Raw genomic sequence first — 24,084 nt, forward strand, 5'->3', positions numbered from 1 at the left:
TAGAGTTTGAGTTGGAAATTCAGGAAACCAAATGTGGACCTTGAGCCAAGTTTTATTACTGTGGCACAAAATGGAATGGTTTATGAATAACTGTTATGTAAGTGATGAGACGCTGAACTACGGAAAGGGATTTGGATCCATTTGCTGCCAGCATGCCCCACTGCCTTCTGCCGATACAAAATTTGGTGTCCATGCATCTCGCCACACTCTCCGCTTGTCTGCACCTACTCCACCTCCCTACCTCTGTACTCCCCACTCCAGCTCACAACCTGGTAACTGGCATGACACGAGGACATCCTCCCGCTCATACACACACAGTCCGTGCTTTTCCGAATAGCAGGGCGTAAGCCCAGGATTGTGCAAAGAGCCTGGACTTTGAACAACTGGACTTGCGTGAACTGTGTAAACCTGCACTGATTTCACCCTCTCTGAGCCAGTTTCCAAAACAATGGGTATCCAAGATCAATTTCTGCAGATGGATGTGAGGCTCAGATGAGATGCTGTAGGTGAGATAACATGAAAGATTTTGGTAGCATGTAAAGCGCTATAGCAGAAAAGACGTCCGAATCTGTTCAAAGGCTGTCTGACGAGCTCTTCCCATTTAGACAATGGCTGGTTTTCCAGAGACGTGTCTTAACAACTGAGACCTTTAAAAATGACCTAAGGAACCCTCGGTGTCCCAGCTATGGTTTTTAATCAATAAAGTAAAATGACTTGCCCAAGATCACAAATATCAAGAGTGGCAGACTAAGGACATCGATCTTACTTAAAAACCAGTGCTTTTCCTTCTGTAGTCACCTCTTTTTTAAAAAAAGTATTTGTTTGTTTATGTATTTGTCTGTGCCGGGTCTTAGTTGCAGCACGCGGGATCTGGTTCCCTGACCAGGGATCGAACCCTGGCCCCCTGCATTCAGAGTGCCAAGTCTTAATCACTGGACCACCAGGGAGGTCCCTGTAGCAACCTCTTGATAGTGGCATCACTACAATCACTCCATATGATCACTAGAGTCACCTCCTGTGCCCCAGCTGCCCTCGGTCTCACAGGCTGGTGGGTATGCCCTTCCCGTAGTGACCAAGGCAGGCTGGAGCCACTCTCTTGCCTTTTCCTGCCATGCTTCATTGCCTGGATTGTCTTGCAGACGACACCTGCAGCCGTCCTGCATTTATGTGGGTTCACCATCGTCCTGGGCCTTCTGTAGGGTATAGCCAGGCAGTTATCCTACTTGTCCATCTCTTCTTTGGGCCATAACCTTTGGAGCTCATCACCATCTCTACCAGTTAACACTGCCGGCTCAGAAACTCTGAGCAGAGTGCCTTTCTGAAGTCAAGTGCCACTGTTGATGTCTCTAAATCCCCTTACTCAGATGCACAGTGAGGATTTGGTGTTTATTACACAGGCAGGAGAGATGTGCAAAGAAGGAGGTGAGGAGGCCTAGGCCAGTACCAGCGGGGCTCACGCATCCACTCATTCCAGACTGCTGTGTGGGCAGCGTTTAGCTGATCCCTTTCAAAGGCAAGGCCAGTTTAAAAGTAGATACCTCTTGATCCTGTTGCCTTAAGATGCCAGCTTTCACACAAGGGGCACACTTCACTCCCAGGCCTTCTGTGAGCCCTCCTCCACCCTCCCTCCATCTCCATCTTCCTTCTCCCTGAAAACCTTGAGGATTTGGAATACTTCCTGCCCACGTTTTCAACCAAGGGACTGCCAGGGGATTTCAGATTTTATTGCCTTTTTCTTCAGGATCGGAATAGCTCTAACCAGCTACTATTTGAAAAACATAGCGGTATTTTTTGCTTATTATCAAAAGGAGAACAGAGTTTTCCTGCAACTAAATGAGAACTTGATACCTTTCTTGCCCTGAGGGTGTGAGTGTGAGTGTGTGTGTGTGTGTGTGTGTGTGTGTACGGGGTGGGGGGGCAGGTAGAGGGGCGTCCAGCCTTCCCTTCCTCCATCTCCTTCTCCTGGTCTCCAAAGCCCATGATCTGAACCACACCAAGGAGGGCAGCCTGCCTTTCACCAAAGGCAGACCATCAGTAATTAGCTTCTTGCCTGCCTCTTTCTGTCCTGTTTCCATAGGGTTCTCCTCTCTTGTCAGTCTGTCTCTTGTCTGCAGGCAGCAATTGTTTTTCTGGAGCGCAGAAATCCCCAAACTTGACAATCACTACAGTCTTTCTGCCTTTTCTCTTAAACAGCTTTTTTAAAGCCCCCGGAGACCCTTAAAAAATGCAAATGGAAATTATGCTGGAAGCTGAAATGAACATTGTTGTGAGTCATGAGATCCTGGCCACACGGGGACAAACTTTTTTATTTTGGGTAATATTTCTTCTTTGGCATTTATTACACCTCTGTTAAACACAGCTCATGTGACACAGTGTTACTCATAGACAATCAGAGAAAAAGCTGAAAGTTGAGCCATCAGTAGGGCAGGGCAACTTATTGTTAATAGCAGCCATTAAAGCTGAAAGGAAAAATTACCCATCTACCCCCGCCAGACCTGTCTGCCTGAGACCCAGCGGGCCTCCAGGCCGGAAGGGGGGCTGGGCGAACATGAGGGAAGGAGAATGGAATGCAGAAACCCGAGATCTGTGTAGGGCAAGGTAGGGCTGAATTCAAGTTTGGGCCCTACCCCAAGAATAGGAAAAACCCCACTGATCTCAAGCACTCAAGCTGTGCCTCTGTCTGATCACCCTTGTTCATGAAAGCACCTGGTGGCTCTCACAAGATTCATTTTAGCTAAAGATAGGAAACTCAGCAGAAAGATGCTGCGAGATTCATTTTAGCTACAGATAGGAAACTCAACAGACAGATGCCTACAGCAGCAACACCTTCTAATTATGCAATGCTTTCCCCCACAGGATGTAATTTGTAACAGGTTTACTCTACCCAAATTCTTTGCCATTAGACCTTTGGGGTTCAGCGATGCAATTTTTTTAAAAATTTAACAAAGTCTGTATTTAAAAGAGCATATGGTTTAAAATCCTTTCAGACATTTTAAATCCTAGCCAAAGATGCGACACCACTGACAAGCCACTCTGACAGCATGCTTGTTGATGGGAAAATATAAGATGTCAGCTGGGAAAATAAATTTGAGAGGGCTTTGGGGGAGTGTGTCGATACAGCTCACACCAGGCCTGGAAGGGAGAAGCAACGGGCCCATTTTGCAGACAGTGCTAACTCAATTGGGTGTGAAGAGTGACACATTATCAGGATCACATATCAATTTGGAAAAGCTGTAATAGAAACTGGACGTGTGGCTTGGAGGATGGACCGTGAACAGCACTGCCCACTCCCCTTCCCCAGCCCACACTACCCCTCAAGAGGGCTGGCGTGGTGGGACAGTACTTTGTAGCCCTGCACACTATTTTGGGTGGAGATATTAGAATGAGGTTTGAAAGGCCAGTTGGAGGGCCCCAGAGATGACACAGGAGCTGGCTGGAAGTCTGAGCTGAGCTAGCAGCACTCATCATTGAGGCAACCCCTGAGTGCACGCCGGGCTCAAGGTAAGTGGTGGGGCCTGTCAGAGAGGGAGATGCCGCTGACTCAGACCCAGAGAGGCGTTTCATACTCAGTGTCTGATTTCTCAGATCTGATCACATCCAGTTCCAGGCTTCAGCCCTAACTGTTCCTTAGCTATCAAAGCTAATGTCAGTGCTTCCCTGGTGGCGCAGTGGTTGAGAATCCGCCTGCTGACGCAGGGGACACGGGTTCGTGCCCTGGTCCGGGAAGATCCCACATGCTGTGGAGCTGCTGGGCCTGTGAGCCATGGCCGCTGAGCCTGCGTGTCCGGAGCCTGTGCTCCACAACGGGAGAGGCCACAACAGTGAGAGGCCCACGTACCACAAAAAAAAAAAAAAAAAAAAAAAAGCTAATGTCAGGTCAGGTCAGCTTTACTCATCACCAAGGACATTCTCGATAGAGCTTGGTTCCTTCTTGCCTTTGGTGGCTTTGTCTCACTGAGAGCAGTGGTTCTCAGCCTTTATGTTGGCAGCACGATTTTGAATCCTAGAATTATTTTGGTTGCATCTTGGAATGAATTTTCATCTCTCAGAGGATCTTCAGCACATGTCCCTCATTGGATAGAGCTCTTTTCTTCCCCAACCCAGCTCTTAAATACAGTTACCACACACTGCCCTTGAAAAGGCGCTGTCTCTTATCTTCAAGTCTTGGTGGATAGATTGCACCCTGCTAGACAGAACTGGGGAAACCACTCAACTCAGCATTTACCTACAGGCACGTGTATCTCATGTGTACTGACGGTTATACTGTAGTCTATTCAATTGCTTTAAGCATTAGTTTTATGCACTTATCAATTGTTGAAGAGTCTGACACTTTTGGCTTCAAAATTTCGTGTCAGAGACCATAGAGTTAAACATCTCTGCTGCGGGATTTCCACGCTGTGTTTAAGTGTGGAGAGTGTTTTGGGGGGTTTGTGTCTTAAGGGATAAGGTGGTGAGGGAGAGGACAGGGAAGGGCAAGACTAGTGGTCCACACACATCATTTTACAACCTTTACCTATCGCCCCCCACCTTGCTGCTCCTTCCTCACCTGTGGATTAATTATCTCTAGAGGGCATTCATGAAGTCGCCATGAGATACCTGCTAAGTGTACTGGAAAGAGTTAGGTGTTGGAAACACATCGAGAAGCAGGTGTTGGAAAGAATTAGTTGAGGTGAGGTTGGATGAGAGAGAAGCAGGCCTGGCGAGGGACCTCTGGGGGGCAGGGCAGAAGTGACCAGCATCTTTGCAGGGTCAGTGCAGTGCATCCACCTCGAGAGGGAGGTCAAGGACTCAGGAAGGTCAGGAAGTGATTTTCCTAGTATTCCTCATACTATGTGGAGGCAGTTTCCTAAAATGTTATGTCCACTTTGGATTCTTTGATCTTTAAGAAACATGAATAGGAGAAAAGACTAGATGGCAAGACAGATGAATTTCAAAGGGGGCTGTGATTCTTTATTCTTTAGAAGAGAAAGCGACTGGCTTGTTGAACTTAGAGGGCTGCTCTGAAGAGGATGTGATGGAAAGTTCATCACAGAGAAGTGACAGAGCAAGAGAAAATAAACTTTAAGTAAGATGTTTTCCTTTTTAAGTCAGGTACAGGGTCCTTTGGGAAGCTTCAACAAATTCAGATTTTTTTTTTTTTTTTTTTTGGTCTCCTCTCATGGAATTTACTAAATAAAGATGTCTTTTTCACAAGCATATCATTAAATGCTGGCCTCCCAAATGAGATGAGAAGTCTCCATGGCGGGCGATAGGAAAGGCAGCTCCTAGCTGCTTTGGGTTGGTTTGGCATCTTCAAAGTGAGAATGAGTTTTTAAAATTATCACTATGTCCTTGGATTTCTGAGGCCCAGTACAAATTCCTTTATGATTTCCATGTCAGCCGTGTCCCCCCTGCCCCTCCAGCCCCCAGTGAGTTGCACAGCACCACGCCGTAGCCCTCACTGTGGTTAGAGACAGCGTGGGCTCTGTGTCACAGACACCGCTGAAGTGGCTTCTGTGACCAAAAGCGAGGGAGGGGTTCACCCTTGGTTACGATTTAGGGGGAGAGTATATGTTTCATGGACCTGCAAAATCTGTTCAAATGCAGTAACTTTAAGACCTTCCAAAGACTAGAAGGGGTAGAGGGAGGCCATGGGCACCAGTTCTAATCTAATTTTTCTCCCAGAGTCATTACCATCGCAAGCATTTCCTTTCCGTCCCCTGTAGGTATACCACATTGCGCCAACAACCCGTGGCCCAGCAGGAATATACAGTATCCTTTGCCAGTGTCGATCAGGGCTTGATTACACTTCACGGCTGTAATTCAAGCCTGCTAATCCTCCTCTACGTTAGGAAAAGAGGCCTGTTCTATTAGATAAGCTGATTACTGTCTGGTGTGTGCTTCATGCCTAGCAAGAGTTGTTTATATGTGGAATTATTGCTGGTTGGAGTCTGTGTGCTTTACTGCCCTGGGTAAGCTTGCATAGAGGGGTCGGGGAGGGGTGGGGGTGGGGATCAGGCTTCACCTCGGTTCTGGGAGGGGTGAGAAACGGAGTCTTGATTACAGCTGCTGTCCACTCAACCTCTGTGCCCCGTGGCTAAATATTTACTTTTCTTCTCTGGTACCGGAAGGAACCAGATAAGATTTTAAGAGTCTGAGACTTTTGCCTTCAGGACGCCCTGTCAAAGATCAAGGGTGAAAGATCACTGCCCCAGACTTTTCACGTTTCTGATGAGGTTTGCAGGACCATCCCAGTGGTGGGGTGTCTCGAGGGCTAAGTGAGAGAGGAATACGGTGGGGTGAAGTAGAACCTGAGGTGAACTCAATAGCCACAGACCCAAGAGTGCCCAACCACAGGGCCAGGATGCCTGCAGAGACCATTTGAATGCTTTCTCACATTCAGAGATGTTTGCTTCAAAGCCACAAAAGCCTTGAAACCACCTTTGTCTCTCCCTCCCAGCCCACCTCTGGTCTGGTGTGCAGCTTGTGGCTTGGGTGCAGGCTACGAAGCCCTGATTCTTCACAGAGGAGGAAGTGCATTTGTTACGATCGTCTGCCGGGGGATGTTGGTGTGATGGATGCTGGCTGCACTCTCGGGGTCCCCCTACCCACACCCCGTTCACTGAAGCAGCTCTTCAGGGAGAGAAGGTGGGGTGTTGTGTCCTCAGACGCAGAGCTGAGGTTCTGTTTAATAGTGGCTCTTAATTGTTTAAGTCCTGCAAGCAGTTGCTGCACTTAACAGCGTGGGGATGAGGTGAGGCTGAAACAGTTACAGGTAAATGTGAACACCTGGTCCCTGGCCTTGGTCCACCACTGTGCCAGCATATGGTGGTGTCTGTTTGTGTATTTGAATATGTGACAGCCTTTGCTGGAGTAAGGAAATTAGGATGAATGTCAACATGGCTTAATTGTGATCATATCACAAGCAGAGGCCTTTTGGAGGGTAAACTTCCTCCACACCAGGGCATTTTAATGCTCTATTTAATGCTCTATTTATTAAAATGCTCTCATTTTAATGCTCAGCTTTTCTCCATGAAACCATCCATTCCTTTAGGACAGGCATTTTGTCTTTTATTTCTGTGTCCCCAGTACACATAATACTACCTGGCACATGGTAAGCACTAAAGGAATGATGGTTTTGATTTAATGAATGAATAACCTAATTACTGTATTTCAGTAAAGAAGGGCTCTACCCAAGAATAAGTGTAAATATAAATTGTTAGCTATTTATCATAGCCCACCGCACATGTATTCCTTCTCATGCACCTGTCCTGCTGTTCTTTCCAGGAAGCAGAGACTCCAAAACCCCAGGGATATGGGTGTTTCCTTTGATGTAAAGGTCATGGCCAGCTAAAGGCAGGACAGCAACACTGCAAAGCCAAGTCACATGTTAGGAAGGACACTGTGACATATGATTTAGGAGGAAGGGCCACTGTATTATGTCCTAACCAATGGGCATCTGGTCTATGTAACACTTCTGTGTTTTTTTTTTTTTTTTGGCCATGCTGCATGGCTTTTGGGATCTTAGTTCCCTGACCAGGGATCGAACCAGAGATCCCTCGGCAGTGAAAGCGAGGAGTTCTAACCATTGGGCATCCAAGGAATTCCCAGGGTAATGCTTCTTGATCCACAAACATCTTGAGAGTTATTTTATCTCTCTTTCCCTCTCTACCTTTTCTAGGGAAATCGATGTCTTTTAAAGATCAGTATAGTCTCCAAATAGATAAATTGTACCCCCTTGGGGGATTTCTTTTTCTTCGGGACTTAATTTATACTCCTAGGAAAAATACAGAAGGAACCACACAGAGGTTGTGTGGGTTGTTGTACAATAACACAAGGTTGTAACAACAGAGGGTTGTCGTACAATAACACAGAGCTGTGGAAAGCGAGTGCAAAGTTTTAAGTCTAATTTCAACAATGAAACGTTTCTTTGACATGCATTGATTAACTTTTTCTTCTTTAATTTTAAGGGATGATAAACCTATGCGTTTAGTATACCCATCATTGTGTGCATGGCTTGAACTTCTAAATTTCAGTTAAACTTTAAGACAGGGTGTCTACATGAGATCCCAGGATTGAACGTTCCTATGTTCCCAGTGTATATATGAGAGAGTGTGGGTGCTGTCACTTAGATGATGGCGGGGCAAGTAATGGAATCTTTCCACTTCTATACATGAACTGAGTAAATAAATGCTTGGCTATCAAAAAAATAATTGTCTGGGAAAACCATACCTTGAAATTCACCTTAGCATCTTTGAAATAATCTCAGGTTTTATTTTAGAGTGAAGAAATGAACAGTGATACTGCAATCCCAGAGACTCTGCCTCTGACCACAGAACTAGCTGTGAGCATTTTCTCATGGGACATAAGCACAGACTAATGCCTTTTGAGAGTCTAGGGTCCTACCAAACACAGAGCTGCATGACTTGCTCTCTGCAGTAAGGCAGAGAGCAATTAAGAAGATCTCTGCTTTTTATTCTGTTCATATTTCTTTCCATCCCTGTCACTTCAAGGCTGGGCAACTGTCTCATCTTATATGTGTTGCTGCCATTCTGAGTTTTAAGACCAACATCAAAAGTAGCAAAAGTATTTAGATTTGGGCAGGAAAACAAAAGGGAATTTAAAAGTGTAAGAGTGTAAGTCCACCCACCCCTGCATAACCATTAGGTGGCAGCTAGCACTAAGTAGTAGTTTTATTCCCTGTATAGGGCTTACATCAGCCACTTTCAAATGCCACCATGCCCCATCCCTTTTTTAAAACAGCTTTTACTAGCATAGTTAATAAATGCCAAAATAATCCAAATAATTGGCCTTGCATGGAGGTCAGTGGAAACTTAGGGTTCCAGGAACCAAAGTCGGTTTTCGGGGAAACTGCATACACAGAATTTGCATTGGTTTACAGAATTTTTAAATTAGCTAGTTGTTTTCCTAACATTGTCATGGTTCCATAACGGAGATAATGTTTGAAGATGAGAAGGAAAGGCTGAGAATAATTTTATAACTTTTTAATTTTTTCCAGGCAAAATGAATGTGCATATATATATAAGTATATATATGTATATACATATATATATACTTAAATATATATGCACATTCAGCCATCTTTTTTTACATTTTAATTTTGCTTTTATTCCACATTCATACCCCATATTATAAACAAGACTTGAACGATCTCTGTCTAATTTCAAAAAGAGAGAGAAGACTACATTCAACCATCTTGATGCAAGTGCTAAGCGCTTCTTTCATTAGAGGACGTCAAAGAACCTTTCTCCTCATTTTTCTATGACCTAAGTGTCATTTGGTAGCATATGAAGGCAGAGAGATGGCCCTGCAGTTCTGCTTTGCAAATTGGGAACAGAACCTGGAACTGGAGGGTGTCTTCTGTGTGATATCAAACCTTGAAGCCAAGGTCATGTACCAGCAACCCATCTCCACACATTACCAAACAGAAACAGCACAGCACCTTAAATTTCACTTCCACATCTCCTGTCACAAGAAGTGAAGACAAATTCAGCTTTTAAGAAAAAAGGTTTGCACAACTGCAAACCCATGGTTTTGGTGTGTAAACAATTCTGTGACTTTTCGGTTTACTTTAAGACATAATAGGGCAGAGGGCATTGAAGCTGGGAATACCACATGTGTGTTGTTAGTAGCTCTTCTTGGTTTAGGCTGGTTCAGGAGAGCAGAGGAAATGAAATTCTGCAAAAGGCAGCGTGAAAGTTCACACTGACCTCCAACCTGTGAAAATTGCAGCTGCTAATTCAGGCCCTTGCGTCCTGGTTCAGCCCTGTGCTTTCTTCAGGGCGCTGGCCCTTGCTCGCTACCAGCCCGGCTAAGATTGGAGGCGGCTGGGATGTAGAGGGAAGGCCCTGGAGGTGAGTCCACTGCAGAACTAGTTGTGTGTCCATGGGCCCTTCTGAGTCTACTGTGCTTCCATTCCCCCATCTGAATAAAGGGGTTAATAATACCCCATAATGTTCAGGTGAGAATACAAGCAAATGAGCTTATTTTTGGCTAATTGCTTTGCAAAGTTTCATTCCCCCACAAGAAAATATCCCTGTTTCCATGGCTCCCGTACCATTTGTCCACACACCTATTACTTTCACTTTGTGTTATCAGCTGATGCTTCTCTTTCCCCCATGATTCTGCAGACTTCTCTTATTTCTGGTCTAGTCTCTCCAGCTGAAATATAGGACAAAGCAGAGTGTAGATACTCAGCATATGCTTGTTGAGTGACTGGTTGACCAAGAGACCAGCCTGGGTCCTTGTCGGGATGGCCGTGTTGGTGAAATTGTGCAGGCTGGCAACACTTTGTGCAGGCTGAGAGATTTTTGTTTTAACGGAGCTGTAAGGCTGTCACTAGACATAAGTGGACATGACCAGTCTGGCAGAGTCAGAGTGTCACTGGAAAGCAAGCTGCTCCGAAAGAGAAAAGCAAAGTTGGCTTCTGAGATGACTGTGTATCTGTCACCCCAAAGAGCATGAGATCCTGTAAGGGCCTCTGATGAAGTGGGGAAAGGTGGGGTCTCCTCTCTTTACTGCAGGGGACTTGCTGGGCAATCAGCACTCTGTACCTCAGTGTCCTCAGCAAAATAGATGCAGTTTGCCAGTGATGTACCGTCACTGAGGGGCCTGAGTAGGACCATGGTAACATCAGCCTGGTGGAACAGTTAAGAGATATTTTGTGGGTGGGAGAGATGCCGGCTCACTCAGTAGAAGAGAAAACACGATACCTTTTCAGATAAGTGTAGTAAGAACCACAGTAAATAAGGCCCAGCCTCAGGGAGGCAGATCTTTAAAGGAAAATTAAGATCTCCATCATCTGTCTCTCTGTCAACCATTGATGTATTTAACGAGTGCCTCATGGTGCTAAATGCTTTTTGATGATGACGGTCATGATGACCACGGTACCTCCCCACAGGGGGAGGGCACCTCCTGTGTGAGAGTTCTTGGTGGGAGGGGGAGGCTCCATCTCAAGCACACAGAAGGAAGGAATGGTCCAGAGAACCCTTCTCTCTTCTCTCCCCGACATCCTGATTTTACCAGTATGTAAAAGCAACACCAACAAGAAAAAGCCCGACTGAAAATCAGAGCCTAATCGCTCCCATCTGCTCCAGTGCTGCTTCCCCTTGCTGCCTGCCAGGATGTTTGCCGCAGACGCTAAGTAGCACATTATTTTCGATAAGTTGCAATCATTGACTTGAGATTGACTTCTCCTTTAAGATGTCCCCCTGGAAACTTGAATCGGCATTTGAGAATCCTTGCTCAGGGTAGAATGTGAATGCTTGCACTCAAGTGCAAGAAAAGTTAAACCCATTTGACTGCCAGGTGTTTATGTTTTCGAGATTTCAGCCACGTGGACTCTGGTGGGAAGAGGGGACACCATGAAGGACAGCCCAGGAGCTCAGAGCCACCGCGGAGCTCACTCCCGAAGGAAAGGCACAGGTGCTGAGATGGGAAAGATTGGAAATGATGGCTTCATGGCCTCTTCCCCAAAGCAGAAATGTCGCGCCTCTCTTAAGCCAAGACCTTTCTTGGTCCCCATGACATGTTTCTCTTTTACGCTGAGACCAGGCTAGTGATGACTGAAGGCATGTTTTGCAGTCTGAAGCTCATCATCTCAACGCCCTCCCCCCATTCCACCACCACAACCAGCATTTCTTATTCAGCATTCTCATCCTCTTGTCCAGGATGAGAATCTAGACACAGCTAGCAGCCTGTCCTGCCTTCCAACCTTCTTTATCAGTAAAAGACTTGGTGCTTTCAGAGGCTACTCAGAAAGTTTTGAGAAGCAGAAAAAGCCTCTTGCTTCTCCTGTAGCCTGTTTGCCTGCAGATTCTGCAGCTCCTGGTGTCTGAGAATGACACCAGTGACTCATTAGTAGCAAGACATGTGCTTCGGGTGGTTTTTGTAAAGAGTGGTGATGGATCATCCACATACTCTCACTGAAGGACCCTGACTGACCTTGTGTACATTTGTGAGATGACTGTCTGGGGTCACAGGTGTTGTTTGTGGTCATGGAAAAAGGAAAGCTAATTGGCAGGTGTTTTGAAATGGACCTGGGATGCCCATAAATAGACCAGAGTCCTTCCGCTGGGGAATTTCTGCTACCACCAAAGCGAATGGAGGTGATTTCTTCTCTAAGTGGGCTGCACTGGGATTTCACTTTCCCTTCTCCTGTGTCCCTCTCCCAGTTCTCTGGAGCTGGCAAATCCAGCAGCCTGGTTAGAGTACAAACATTATTTTACTATGGTGTAAGAAAAATATCCCAATACAAGCTGTATGTAGGTGGGCAAGTTCCAGCAGCCTAAAGTCATCTGTTAGAACTTGGTCTCATATATTGCCCCTGCTCTTATATTTGCTTCTAGGATGACAGTTTAGCCTGCCTTAGCTTTCCTCTGGTCAAGATGGAATCCCCACTTTGCTTCCTTCATCACAGAGGCAGCAGAGTACTCTTGGCTGGTTTCCACATGCAGCCACCCCTCACCACCCACCCCTCTCTTTCCTGGTTCAGACCACACTCCTCCAGGCCATCCAACACCCCAAACCAGGGGGCCTCTCCTTCCCCTGCTCCCAAACTCCAAGCTTCCCAGATCTTCTTCCACTTCTGCTAATAGCCTGAGTGGTACCCAAGAGAGGCCCTTCTAATGATCAAGCCTTTTTCTATCTGTTCTAAACCTTCTCTTTTTTTTGCAGGGAGAAATTCTCCCCAGTGGCTACTCAGGTTTTTCTGTGACTTGCCTCTAGTTATTAAATCTGCCTCTTTCTAATTTCCTCTGTAACACTCTACCCAAGAAGAAATCACTCTGCCTTCTAGAGTTCTTTCTTTCTTTCTTTTTTCTTTTTTTCTTAATAGCTTGTATTAGCTTAGATTGGTTAAGCTGCCAAACACAAATAAAACAAGACAAAAACCTCCCCAACTCCCAAGACAACTTGGCTTAAACAAAATGCAAGTTTATTTCTCTCTTACTTTCATATAGTCTGAAGGTGACCACAGACTGGTCTGTAGGATATGAGAACTTCTATCTGGTTTCTCTCCCTAGTGTGGCTTCTATTCCCCAGGTCAACTCATGGTCCAGAGTGGCTGCTAGAGCCCCAGCCATTATATTCATGTTCCAGGTAGCAAAAGGAAAAGAGAGAAAGAGGCAAGAAAGACACTCCTTCTTTTTAAGGACGTTCCTAGGAGTTTTATATCTTATTTCTACTCATCTATCACTAACTGGAATTTTGTCACTGGAGGCATGACCACAACTAGCTGCAAGGGAAGCTGGAAATTGTCTTTCCTCCCAGTGACCCTGAACTTAACTAAAAACCAGTGTTCTGTGTCCATGGAGAGGAATGTGTTGGAGGAAACCAGCAGATCATCCTTTTCCTTCATCTTTGTACCAAAACTCTCTGCCAGGCCCTTTTCCTAACTGTCCCCTCTCCTAGGTCCCATACAGGAGACAGACACATGCTCCATCACATCTCTTATCTCAAGAAAAATATTAGTAGAGTTAAAGCACACATTTACATGAAGTGATCTTATTATTATCAGTGTTAGTTGCAGTGGTAAGGGTAGTCCTGAGATTTGGTGAGGCTTTTCCATCCTCTTATAGATTCAAAGAAATTGTGTTCCAATGGAGGGAGAAGTAGAAGGGTCAAGTTAAAGAGGCTGAAGGGATGGCATGTTTCACCTCATTTCCTGATTCCAGGCCCTGTGTCTGACCCTGCCTAGAATTTGCTGTTTGCCAACTGTAATGATATCCCTCTGTCCTTGGTCTGCACACCTCTATGTGTGGAGGTCATCTGGCAGAGGTGTCCCTTTCCCGCCTGTTAGAGATTAAGCCTCCTCCAGAGGATGAAGGTGTACTGTTAGTAGAAGTATGTGTCTTCTGTGATTTGTGGAATTGGAAATAATCATGGAGCAAGTTAGCTAAGTTATCACTATCTTCTGTAAGGAGCCCTCAAGATCAACAGCACATTGTATTAGGAACCCTGCCATTGAATTATTCTATAATTTTCAAAAACTGGAAAGATTTTGGTGGGAACAAAATGCTCTTTTTTTCAAACTTAGTCCTGAGGAAATCGTTTGGAAGGTTGGAGGAAAAAAAAAATAATTCTGCTACGATTGAACTTGAAAATATGCGAGTCACTGCTAGTCACTAGGAGCTGGAAAAGCATTCGTAGCCCTCAGACAGTGGAATGATGTCAAGAAGATAAGATCACACATGATAAAAACGTGGCAATATACAGTTATCTTAATATTTTGAGTGTGGGTTTTCTCTGTGCCCCGGCAGAAAAGGATGACTGTGAGGTCTGAATCCCACCCAAAAGTTGAAATGGAAACACATTTCTTCAAACCTTGATCATGAATAGAATCTTTGCTCCCTTCTGGTTATAATTTATTTATTTTTTAATGGAAATTTGAAAGCAACCATTAAAGAGGACATCCAGGCTAGCTTGTCTGACACAAGGTGAGATTGCTTCAGAGCTGAGTGGTTCCCAGAAGGGTCTTTTCAGCCTTCTAGGAGGATTGTTTCTTCCAATGTGAGCTCTGCCAGGTCAGGATGCTTTCTGGCTCACGTAGACTAAAGCCGGGGGCTCTGGTAAAGAGGGGACACATCAGGCTTCAGAGGAAGTGGGATTCTCACGTCCTACGTGCTTGGGAGAAGAATAGCAAGAAAGGAACATAAAGAGGGGGAAAAAGGAGAAAAAAGAAGACGTTTTGAAATGTATTCTTTGAGCTGAGGATCGATTTCCTGGGCTTGATGGTGTCAGTCTGAGCTTGCCTTGGAAGCACAGCACAGTAAGGTAGGGTGTGTGTGTGTGTGTGTGTGTGTGTGTGTGTGTGTGTGTATACACTCATTAACTTAGCCTGGTTCCTTCTGCCTTGCTAATTCCTAACATATAAAATCTAACTCTTAACTCTAAATCTATCTTGCTTTCTTATTCTTCCCAAAGGGACCTTTATCGATGGAATTGATTTAGATTTAACCAACAGTTGAAAACCTACCAGTTACCAAGCACGGACATGTGCTTTTGTAAAAATAACCTTATTTAATCCTTTAATAAGAATCATGGTGTGGTTGATATTATTATTGACTGTTGGGTGATAAAGAAACTGAGCTTAAGGGAGGCAAGGTCATGCATTGGGAGCCTTGGACCTGGCTTTGTACCAGTGTTCTTCCTTCGTGCCATGTTATGGAGCTGACAGAAGAGGGCTTGGGCCCTTACGCTTTGGGAGGATATTGAAATCTAATGGGAGAGGAAATCTGTCATGAATTAGCACTTGCAGGCAATGTGCTGCTAGGTGCCTAATTGAGACTCCAAGCTACAGAACATTTTCATCTTAAGGCAAGAGAATAGTGAGAAATCTCTCTTGCTTTCTCTGTGGTCACTTCCTGGAGAAGCTGCCATTGTAGAGAGAAGCTTGCATCTCTGGGATTGCACAGCAAGCCGCCAACCAGTGGCTCCCAATTTCTCATGCTTTTTATGTACAACTTGGTAGGAAACCGTTTCTTGCATCATGGGCTACCAGGTGCCGTCTGGGCCTCTCACACCCTGTGCTGGTCCTCCCCGGGGAGCTTTTCTTCTTCTCTCACCCCTCAAAGCATGGCAGCCCGAGGCCAAGGCCAGTGTGACGTCATGCCCTCCTACCAACTTCTGTAATAACTCTTTAGGCCAAGGGGTTCCCCGAGCAGCAGTCCAAGCTAGAGCTATTAAGGCCCAATGCCCCTCACCCAGGCAGCCGGCACCTGTCCAGGAAGGCAGGAATCTGCTGCCCAGCACATGAGCCTGCTGTCTGCCAGCTGGCCCAGGAGGCTCTATGTGCCAAGCAGGGGATGTGTGATCGGGATCCGTGCCCGAGTGTTTCCTGAGAAGTAGAAAATGCATGTGACCAGGGCTGCCAAAGCCTGGCCCAGAAAAAGGGATGACAAGAAAAGCAAGACACGTTTCTCTAAAGAAGACCCAAACATATAAACGACCACCACCACAACAAAAATAGGTAAAACCATCTCGAGAGTGTCATATATTTGTATTTTCACCTCCTGCCCTAAAACTTCTCAGAAAGCCTTGCACGTAGTAGTGGATGGTAAGTGTGAAAAAATGAGTGTATCGTTAAGGTCCCTGCTTGACCAATTTTATTTTGAAACTCAGCACAGTGCCTGGTACCATAGGAGATGCTCAATGAATATTTGTGGGATGAAATGCTTAAGGAATCTCAAAGTCTTGCCGTCAACTGACTAAAGCCCTCAAGTCTCCTTGCTTGGTCCACCTGCCTAACAAACCAAGATGAAAAGTTGAAAGGCCTAGAAGACATCTTATCTTCATGTCTAACCCCCTGGTGATGCCATAAGAAACCCTAGACCTGTGGGTCCCAACCTTGGTGTCCCTAAGCTTCTAAAGGGCTAAGAGACAAACAGCTGGCAGTCCAAGGGTGGCTGTCACACTAGAAGTCTCCATAAACTTGGACTTCTTATCTGACAAATCTGCACCAGGCAACTGTAGCCTCAGAGATCTCCACCTAGGCTGGATGGTCTCCGCTCAGGTGGTAACTCGTTTTTCCACGCAATCCAGAAGCACTGACTGGCCACTGACTGTAAAATTCAGGAAATCACATTGTTAATCATCTCCATTTGTTGGATGGACAGACTTTTTTCAAAACACACTAAAACGCTTGTCCATCAGACAAACGAAGGGGTTGAGAATTAGGGGGTGAAAAACATTGGGATATACTACCCTAAGCTTCAAGCGACTAACATCAGATGTCGGTCCCATCTTTGGTTCAGAAGAATCAAATTATGTTATAGTTACTTTTCAGCTCAGGCTAGGAATTTATGATTTGTGGGTACAGGTGTGCTTGTGGGAAATGAAGGAAACTGGAGGAAGGAAGAGAGGGTGTATATCCCTTGGGACTTTTTTTTGTGTGTGTGGTACACGGGCCTCTCACCGTTGTGGCCTCTCTCGTTGTGGAGCACAGGCTCTGGACGCGCAGGCTCAGCGGCCATGGCTCACGGGTCCAGCCGCTCCGTGGCACGTGGGATTTTCCCGGACCGGGGCACGAACCCGTGTCCCCTGCATCGGCAGGCAGACTCTCAACCACTGTGCCACCAGGGAAGCCCCCTTGGGACTTTTTTGGTTGCCAGCCACCTACTCTGACAACATGATATGCCCACCACAGGCCTCAGGGCAGTTGGTGTAGCGTGCAAGAAGGGACTAGAGGAGTCTAAACCCTGGGCTTCTTGAAGCCAGAGCCCATGTCTGATGATTCTTGGAAATGCCAGCACCTGCCTCATTCCTGGTACCTTAGAGGCACTCAGTAATGTAAGTGAACTGAGCACTCCTCAGAAGGCTTATTTTGGGTAACATGGTATGTGTGGCCCCTTCACTGTGGGCCACTGTCAGCCCTCCCAGGAATTCTTCCCCAGGTACCAGTCATGTGTCAGGCTCTCCCCAAAACCCAGAGCCTTCATCGTGGATAATGTTGGCTTATTGGGGACATACCAGGCTGTGGGTTCTGGAGGCTCTGGCTTAATGACTGTGTAGATTTGCTTACTTAAAATTTTCAAGCTGATTTGACAGATTTTTGAAGTGGGGGTGGAAGAGGTGACAGAGGGAAAGGCCTTCTACTAGCAGCTGACTCTGGTCCAACTTGTAACTGGACCAGAGGGAGAAAGAACTCACATAAGGAACTGCCTCGTCAAGGACAGTGGACTGAGGCAGAGATCATCAGAGACTAGCATCCTGCATCCTTCCCTCCTTCCCTCTTTCTCATATATTAAGAGATGCTTGAATAGATGCTCAGTGCCAGAGGCTCTGTGTGGTCATAGGGGGGATACGTAGGTGTAGGACAGGTTGTCACTGCTTTTCAGAAGCTCACAGCCTTGCTCTCAAGGCAGCAGGTGTGACCTTGGTTGTTTTGAGATGTGCTGTGGCTGTGGTGTAGATAGTACTTGCCCTGGTGGCTCAGAGGCAAGGGAGCTCCTTTTTAGCTGTTGTCTGGGTGGGTTTCATGGAGAAGGACTTTGAGCTGAGATTTGAAATAGGATAGGACTGTAGTAGGTGGATTTTTCTGGCTGAGATGGAAGAGGGCATTCTATCACACGGCTCAGTGGCTCTAATCATGATGGGCCTATTGGCCGAAAGAAGTAATTGAAGAGGACCAGACTTGGAGGAAACTGTAAAGAAATTAAGAAGTCAGTAGGAACAACTTCCTTCCCTAACTCATATCTGGTTGTCTTCTCCCTAGAGTGTCAGTCATGACCTAGGCCTCAAAAGACATTTTGTGTGTGCGTTTGTGTGTGTGTGTGTGCATGCATGCACACATACGCAGAACTGAAATCGCATCCACTTGGCTACCATTTGTGACAGTCAGAATCCTAATGTTGTAGTAGAGGGTAAAGCGTCTAAGAGTTGAAGACCTAGATTCTAGTCGTGACTTGTCCCATTTGCTTTGATTTGGGGGAAATTACTTTGCCTTTGTAATCTGCAGTTATCTACTATCTAAGTTTGGAATGTTACTTCATGTTTTATAAGGTGATGCAATTCATTGCGCACAAGTATTTTCTGAACAAATAAAAGGTGTTAACTGTGATATTTTCAGAAGGCAGGCACTTTGCTCTATTTCTAAAAAATGCAAGGACAACAGATTTCTGTCCCAGTACTTCTGTCCAAAGTTCTGACCCCCTGGGAGATGGCAGAGCAGGGCTGGGGGTGAGGCTGGTAGAGCTTCCCTCCCCCAGCTTTCCTGGTCCATGTGTGTTGAAGAACAGCTCGTGGACAGTGGAACAATTGCATGGAGGTTAAGTCTCGTGCCTTCAAATCAAGCAAAGAGGTTGGCCAGAAAGTGTGAGGGTTCCCATCCTGGGGAGAACACCTCATGCCCTTTCCCAAACCGCCTGTCTGTTGGCTCTCTGTCTCTATCATCTCTCTCTATCTCTCAGCCCAGCTTTGGGTCCCTGGACTGCTGTCCGAATCTGAAGACAGCCCTCTCCGTAAGATCTGCCCTCCTCCCCTGCTGCCTGCCCCACCCGTGGAAGTATGAATCTAAGCAGGGGCATTTTCCCCAACTCTGAAATAACCTGGGACAGGAAAACAGCCGGACCCTCCCAGTCCAACCAGTCCTAGGTGAAGAAAGAGTGCCCTCTAGTGGGCATTGTCGGGAGCTGCCCCGGATCCATGTCACAGCTCAGCCAAGGACAAAACAACCCGCTCGTGGCCCTCCTGCCAAGGATCTCGATACTGCCTTTGGGTTTGGTTTGTTTTTCTCCTTGTGTGAAGAAAAATAAATAAAGAACAGCAGGAGACCAGTTGTGAGAGCAGCTCCGACAGTGCTCTGACAGCCTCCTTATCTTGGGAGGTTCACCAAAGAACCCCAGGGCCAGTGATGGCAGCAAGGGAGACCGTGACATCGGGTGCTTTTTAAAGGGCACGTGACAATTTCTATAGCCATCACTCACCTGTCTTGGAGGGTCTCTTCCATGAGGGGTTAGATTTGTGAGAAGGAAACTATTTAAGAATGATTACGGAAAGGGTTAAATATCTTGTTGGGTGACCCTTCGTGGAGAGCAAATCCACCGTAATTGATTTCATTTTTGGTAATGGAAGTGTACAGATCTGACTATTAAAACCCTGTATGTACTGGCGTAAACAGGGGATTTTTCCCTTTAAAACCTGTTTCAGTCGAAGCTGTTGGGTGGGGAGCACAGAGGGGCGGGGGCTAGGGAGGGTGCAGGAACCTGATCATACGTGATGGTTGCTGGATTAGGTAACAGCTCCGCTGGTTGAAATTGGATCTTGGAGGGTGAGCGTTAACACCTCTGGTGTCCTGGCGAAAGGTTCATTTGAGACCTGCATGGTGCCACAGAGAGAAAAAAGGAGCTTTTAAATAATCATTTTGTCTCCTACTTGCCAGAGTGCCGGCTTCAAGCAGTAAATAGGTAGCATCACTCTGCTTAGACATATAGGCCTTTTCATTTATTTATTTAATGTTGGTGGGATTTTTTTTTTCTTTTTAAACTCCCTGGCCGAACAGTTTCTCGTACCAGTGAATCTCAACACCGATTTTTATAAGAGTACATTCGGATCCTGCTCCTTCTGGGCAGAAATCTGTACATGCAGTGTTGTTTATTGGTCCATCCGGGCCTCTGACCAGCACACATACACAGCCCAAGACCCTCAGAACCAGAATCTTCCATGTAAAATAGTGGAAGAGGAAAGTTTTCTTTTGTTTATATTGTGTGTGTGTGTGTGTGTGTGTGTGTGTGTGTGTGTAGTTATGGTTGTGGTTCTGACACATACTCTGAAATTTCTATTTTCACAATCATTTGAGTATAATTTAAAGGGTGTAATTTGGAGAAGACTGTTGGGTTTTTTTGTTTTTCCACATTTTTCTATTTTATTTTCTTCAAATCTCTTGTTTGGGGCCAATTTATGTGTCCTGAACTCTGAGTATAAATGCAAGCAACATTGATGTTATGGTACATTGTATTTCTAGCATACCAGTTTCTTCTTGGCCACATTTAGAAATCAATTATATTAAATCTTAGTGAATCCAGATTTCTTTGTGAAGAGTATTTGTTTACAGGATTCATCAAATTATATAAAAGCTAAGCGAAATGATAACACTCTTACTGTGCTTGTGTGTTTTTTTCCCCCATATAAATGTATCTTTCGTACCTGAGAGGGAAAAAAAAAGAGTCAGCATAGATTATGGTTTTACCCTCTGTGATAGTCCTGGAACTTCTTTGGTGGGTAGGGGGTTACACTGTATCCTTTCAGTGTCCTTGGCCAGCTTTAGCAATTTCCTTTCTTATTTCGTTTAAAACCAGTTAGATTTCAAGACCAAGAAAAATATTAATTAGGTAGGTGTACAGAGTTTGTGTGGATGTTTTGTGCTTCCCGTTGATTGTTTAAACGAAAAAGTGGGGCATGGGCGTGGGTGCAACTGAGAGAGGCTGGAAAGGGAAAATATTCTCAGAGGTAAATATTGGTCACATGGGAAATACTAGTAGTAACATGGCCACCTAGTCACCTACCTAGTCCCTGGAGGAACTAGTACCAGCACTTTGGTCTGTGCATGCCTATCTCTTTGCCTCTCTTTCTCCTCTCATAACGAATTGAACTTTGCTAGAGGAGCAAGCTTATAGGGTAAGCAAGTCAGTCTTAGGCACAGGAGCTGTCTGACGATACTCATCATCACCTGAGGTAAGGCAGTGTTTAGGTACCCCTAGGAAAGCACATCTTCACCATTAAGGTGACATGATTATTTTTTGCTTTGCTACCATTGTTGCGACCAGAAATCATTACAAGATCTGTCAGTGCTGGATCTGTCAGGAAGGATTGTTATAGAGTGATGAGGAGGAGACACTTGGAGGCATCACTGCCTGGCTCAGGTGTTACCAGCCTCAGCATCTTGGGGAGGTTTCCCGTCAGCCGAAGTTTGCAGCCTCTTCTGGGATATACTGGCCATATTAGTGTCAAGTTTTGCCTCAGCACCAGTTTTTTAATGATAAAGCAAAAGTGCAACAATTACAGAATGGCTCAGAGTTGATCTTCTTTTTTCGTCTGTAAATGGCCCATAGACATTTTTCGTTGGTAAAGTAATTAAAATTCATTCAATAAAATTCACTGGGGAAAACATCCATAAACCCCACGTAAATGCCCTCACCTGGAAGAATTCACGGGGATGTACAGGCGAGGAAGGAAGGGTTCCTGGGCTCTAAGCCCAGCTGCTTGGGGGGTCACATTCTTTTCCGCACCTTTAGGGACTGGTATTCAGGAAATGGTTATTGCATTCATTTCCTATGGTTATTGCATTCATTTCCTTTCTTAAGGAAACCTTTGTTAGTGGTGATATGTTCTTCTGAGGACTTTGTAGATCTGAGTAAATAAATTCAAGGAACTGAATAACATGACTAAATCTTGCTTATTCTAAGATCAAAGGGACAGTTTCCCATTACGAAAGAAGGATTTCATTGGAAAAATGTCCACAAAATAAACCTCCAGGATCCCCTAACCTGTGCCATTAACAATGTAGCAATTTTATTTTAGTGCAGCAGAATATTACAAATTCAGATGGGAGAGGAGAGGAGAACCTGGGTCCTGAAGTGTGGGCTTGTGATGTGTCAGGGTGGACTTCCTTCTTCCCTCCACAGCTAACTGCCTTCCCCACGTCCTCCCTTCCCTCCTCCTGTCCTTTCTTACTTCATGGGGGTGTGGGGGGCACGTGTCTCTACCCTGTGCCTTTAATCTTCCTGCTCCTAACCGCCACCCCTGGTCCACGTGGCTTGACCTTCCACTTGACTGTCTCCTGTTTCATGAAAGCAAAGCTGCTGTTTTCCTTTTAGCACAGGAATCGGGCTTTCCTTTGAAACAACTTCCAAGGTTGCTTCTTGTCATGCCTTTTAGAAGCCAGGAGCATGTGGACACAGCCAGCAGTTATGCTGATATTATACGTGATGAAATGCCCTGAATGTCTACATGTCCCCTCGGATTGAGCTCAGATCCACCTTCCCTGTCACAACCCCGTGGGGTTGCCTTGCTAGGGCTCAGGAGACAACTGCACCTGGCACCGTCCCCGTGGTGCTCACCAGATGCATCCTGGCTGGAAACAGCTCTGGACTCTGTGGCTGCGCCGGTGCTCACATAACCACCAGGCCACGTAGACCCTGCCATCTCCGTCCCCGAGATGTGAACGAGCGTGGGACGCCTTTTCCTCTGTCTTTAATCATGTTCCTCCTTTCCTACCCTCAATTTGTTTTTAATTGGAAATTCTTTTCGTGTTCGCTCTCAACAAAGACTTGGCTGCTGACAACTTGAACTGGGCTCAGATGAGTGATTTACTTTATGGCGGGTTGTATGAAGGTAGTAAAAAGAGACTGCCTAGCTCTTCTGCTGATTTACTAAATCACTTGATCTCTTTCAGTCCAAATCACCCCCTCATCCCCCACAAATGGTCATGGTGTTTTAATAAAAAGCAGCCTCTAACAGAGCTGAGCCTCCTCCATCCTATCAGAATACCGGCTTCTCTGAATCCCTGAGACAGCTTGTTAAAAGGACCTCAACCCTTGTTTGTACCAGGATGGAGTTCTTATCACCCGGAACAGATTGATCTCAATGTGGGGAGATGGAAATCCCTAATCCAGGGGAGAGGTCTTAACACTTCACTCCAAATTAACTGGATTTGCCTGGCTTAGATTATTTTGGAGATGAAAATTTAGGCCGATCGAATATTACAAAGTCAATGAGTGTAAAACCACAACCTCACAGAAATCTAAAATTAGAAATGAAGAAGGAAATGCTTTTCCTTGAATTAAAATTTGGCAGTTTGGGGATGAAAGTGAAAATTATATTGCTATAATTATTTTTTTTGTAGATTTGAAATTTCTTTCACTGTGGTAAAATATGCATAACCTAAAACTTATCATTATAACTTTTTGAGTGGACAGTCCAGTGGCATTAAGTACATTCATATTGTTGTGCAGCCATCACCACCATACATCTCCAGAACTTTTTCATCTTCCCAAAATGAAACTCTGTACTGGTTAATCACGAACTCCTTATCCCCCCACTCCTCGCAGCCCGTGGTACCCACTGGTCTACTTTCTGCCTCCATCAATTTGACTATGCTAGGTACCTCATATGATGGGATATAATTAACTTGGGGAACAAAGCAAATCTCTCCTTGCATTTTCTCCTCCTCCGATTCCCCTCTTTTTCCAACCCATTGCTCAGATGCCATACTGCAAATAATTTGAGACTTAGCCAAACGATACACTGGGAGTTTGTTGTTGTTGTTAAACTTTGCTTCGTTGGGTTACTCTTAACACCTCCCCACTCTTTTGGGTCTTCCTGCAGTTTTGAGTATCCGGGGAGCGCAGGAAGAAGAGCCAACAGACCCCCAGCTGATGCGACTGGACAACATGCTGCTGGCGGAGGGGGTGGCCGGGCCGGAGAAGGGTGGCGGCTCGGCCGCGGCGGCGGCGGCGGCGGCAGCTTCTGGAGGCGCCGGTTCCGACAACTCGGTGGAGCATTCTGATTACAGAGCCAAACTCTCACAGATCAGACAAATCTACCACACAGAGCTGGAGAAATACGAGCAGGTAACCACAGCCCCCCCGC

At 45.7% G+C, this 24,084-nt stretch overlaps 1 protein-coding gene across 2 annotated transcripts in view; it reads left to right on the forward strand.

The window, feature by feature from the left end:
• The window catches only part of PBX1 (PBX homeobox 1), a 279,021-nt gene that overhangs the window by 198,449 nt on the left and 56,488 nt on the right, over positions 1-24,084 (forward strand). For both annotated transcript variants that reach the window (XM_059059777.2, XM_059059795.2), the window contains exon 3: positions 23,821-24,065. In XM_059059777.2, coding sequence (XP_058915760.1) covers positions 23,821-24,065 — 245 coding nt within the window. The remainder of the gene's footprint in view (positions 1-23,820; positions 24,066-24,084) is intronic.

This window comes from Kogia breviceps, chromosome 1 (genome assembly GCF_026419965.1).
Source record: "Kogia breviceps isolate mKogBre1 chromosome 1, mKogBre1 haplotype 1, whole genome shotgun sequence".
NCBI classification, from domain to species: Eukaryota; Metazoa; Chordata; class Mammalia; order Artiodactyla; family Physeteridae; genus Kogia; species Kogia breviceps.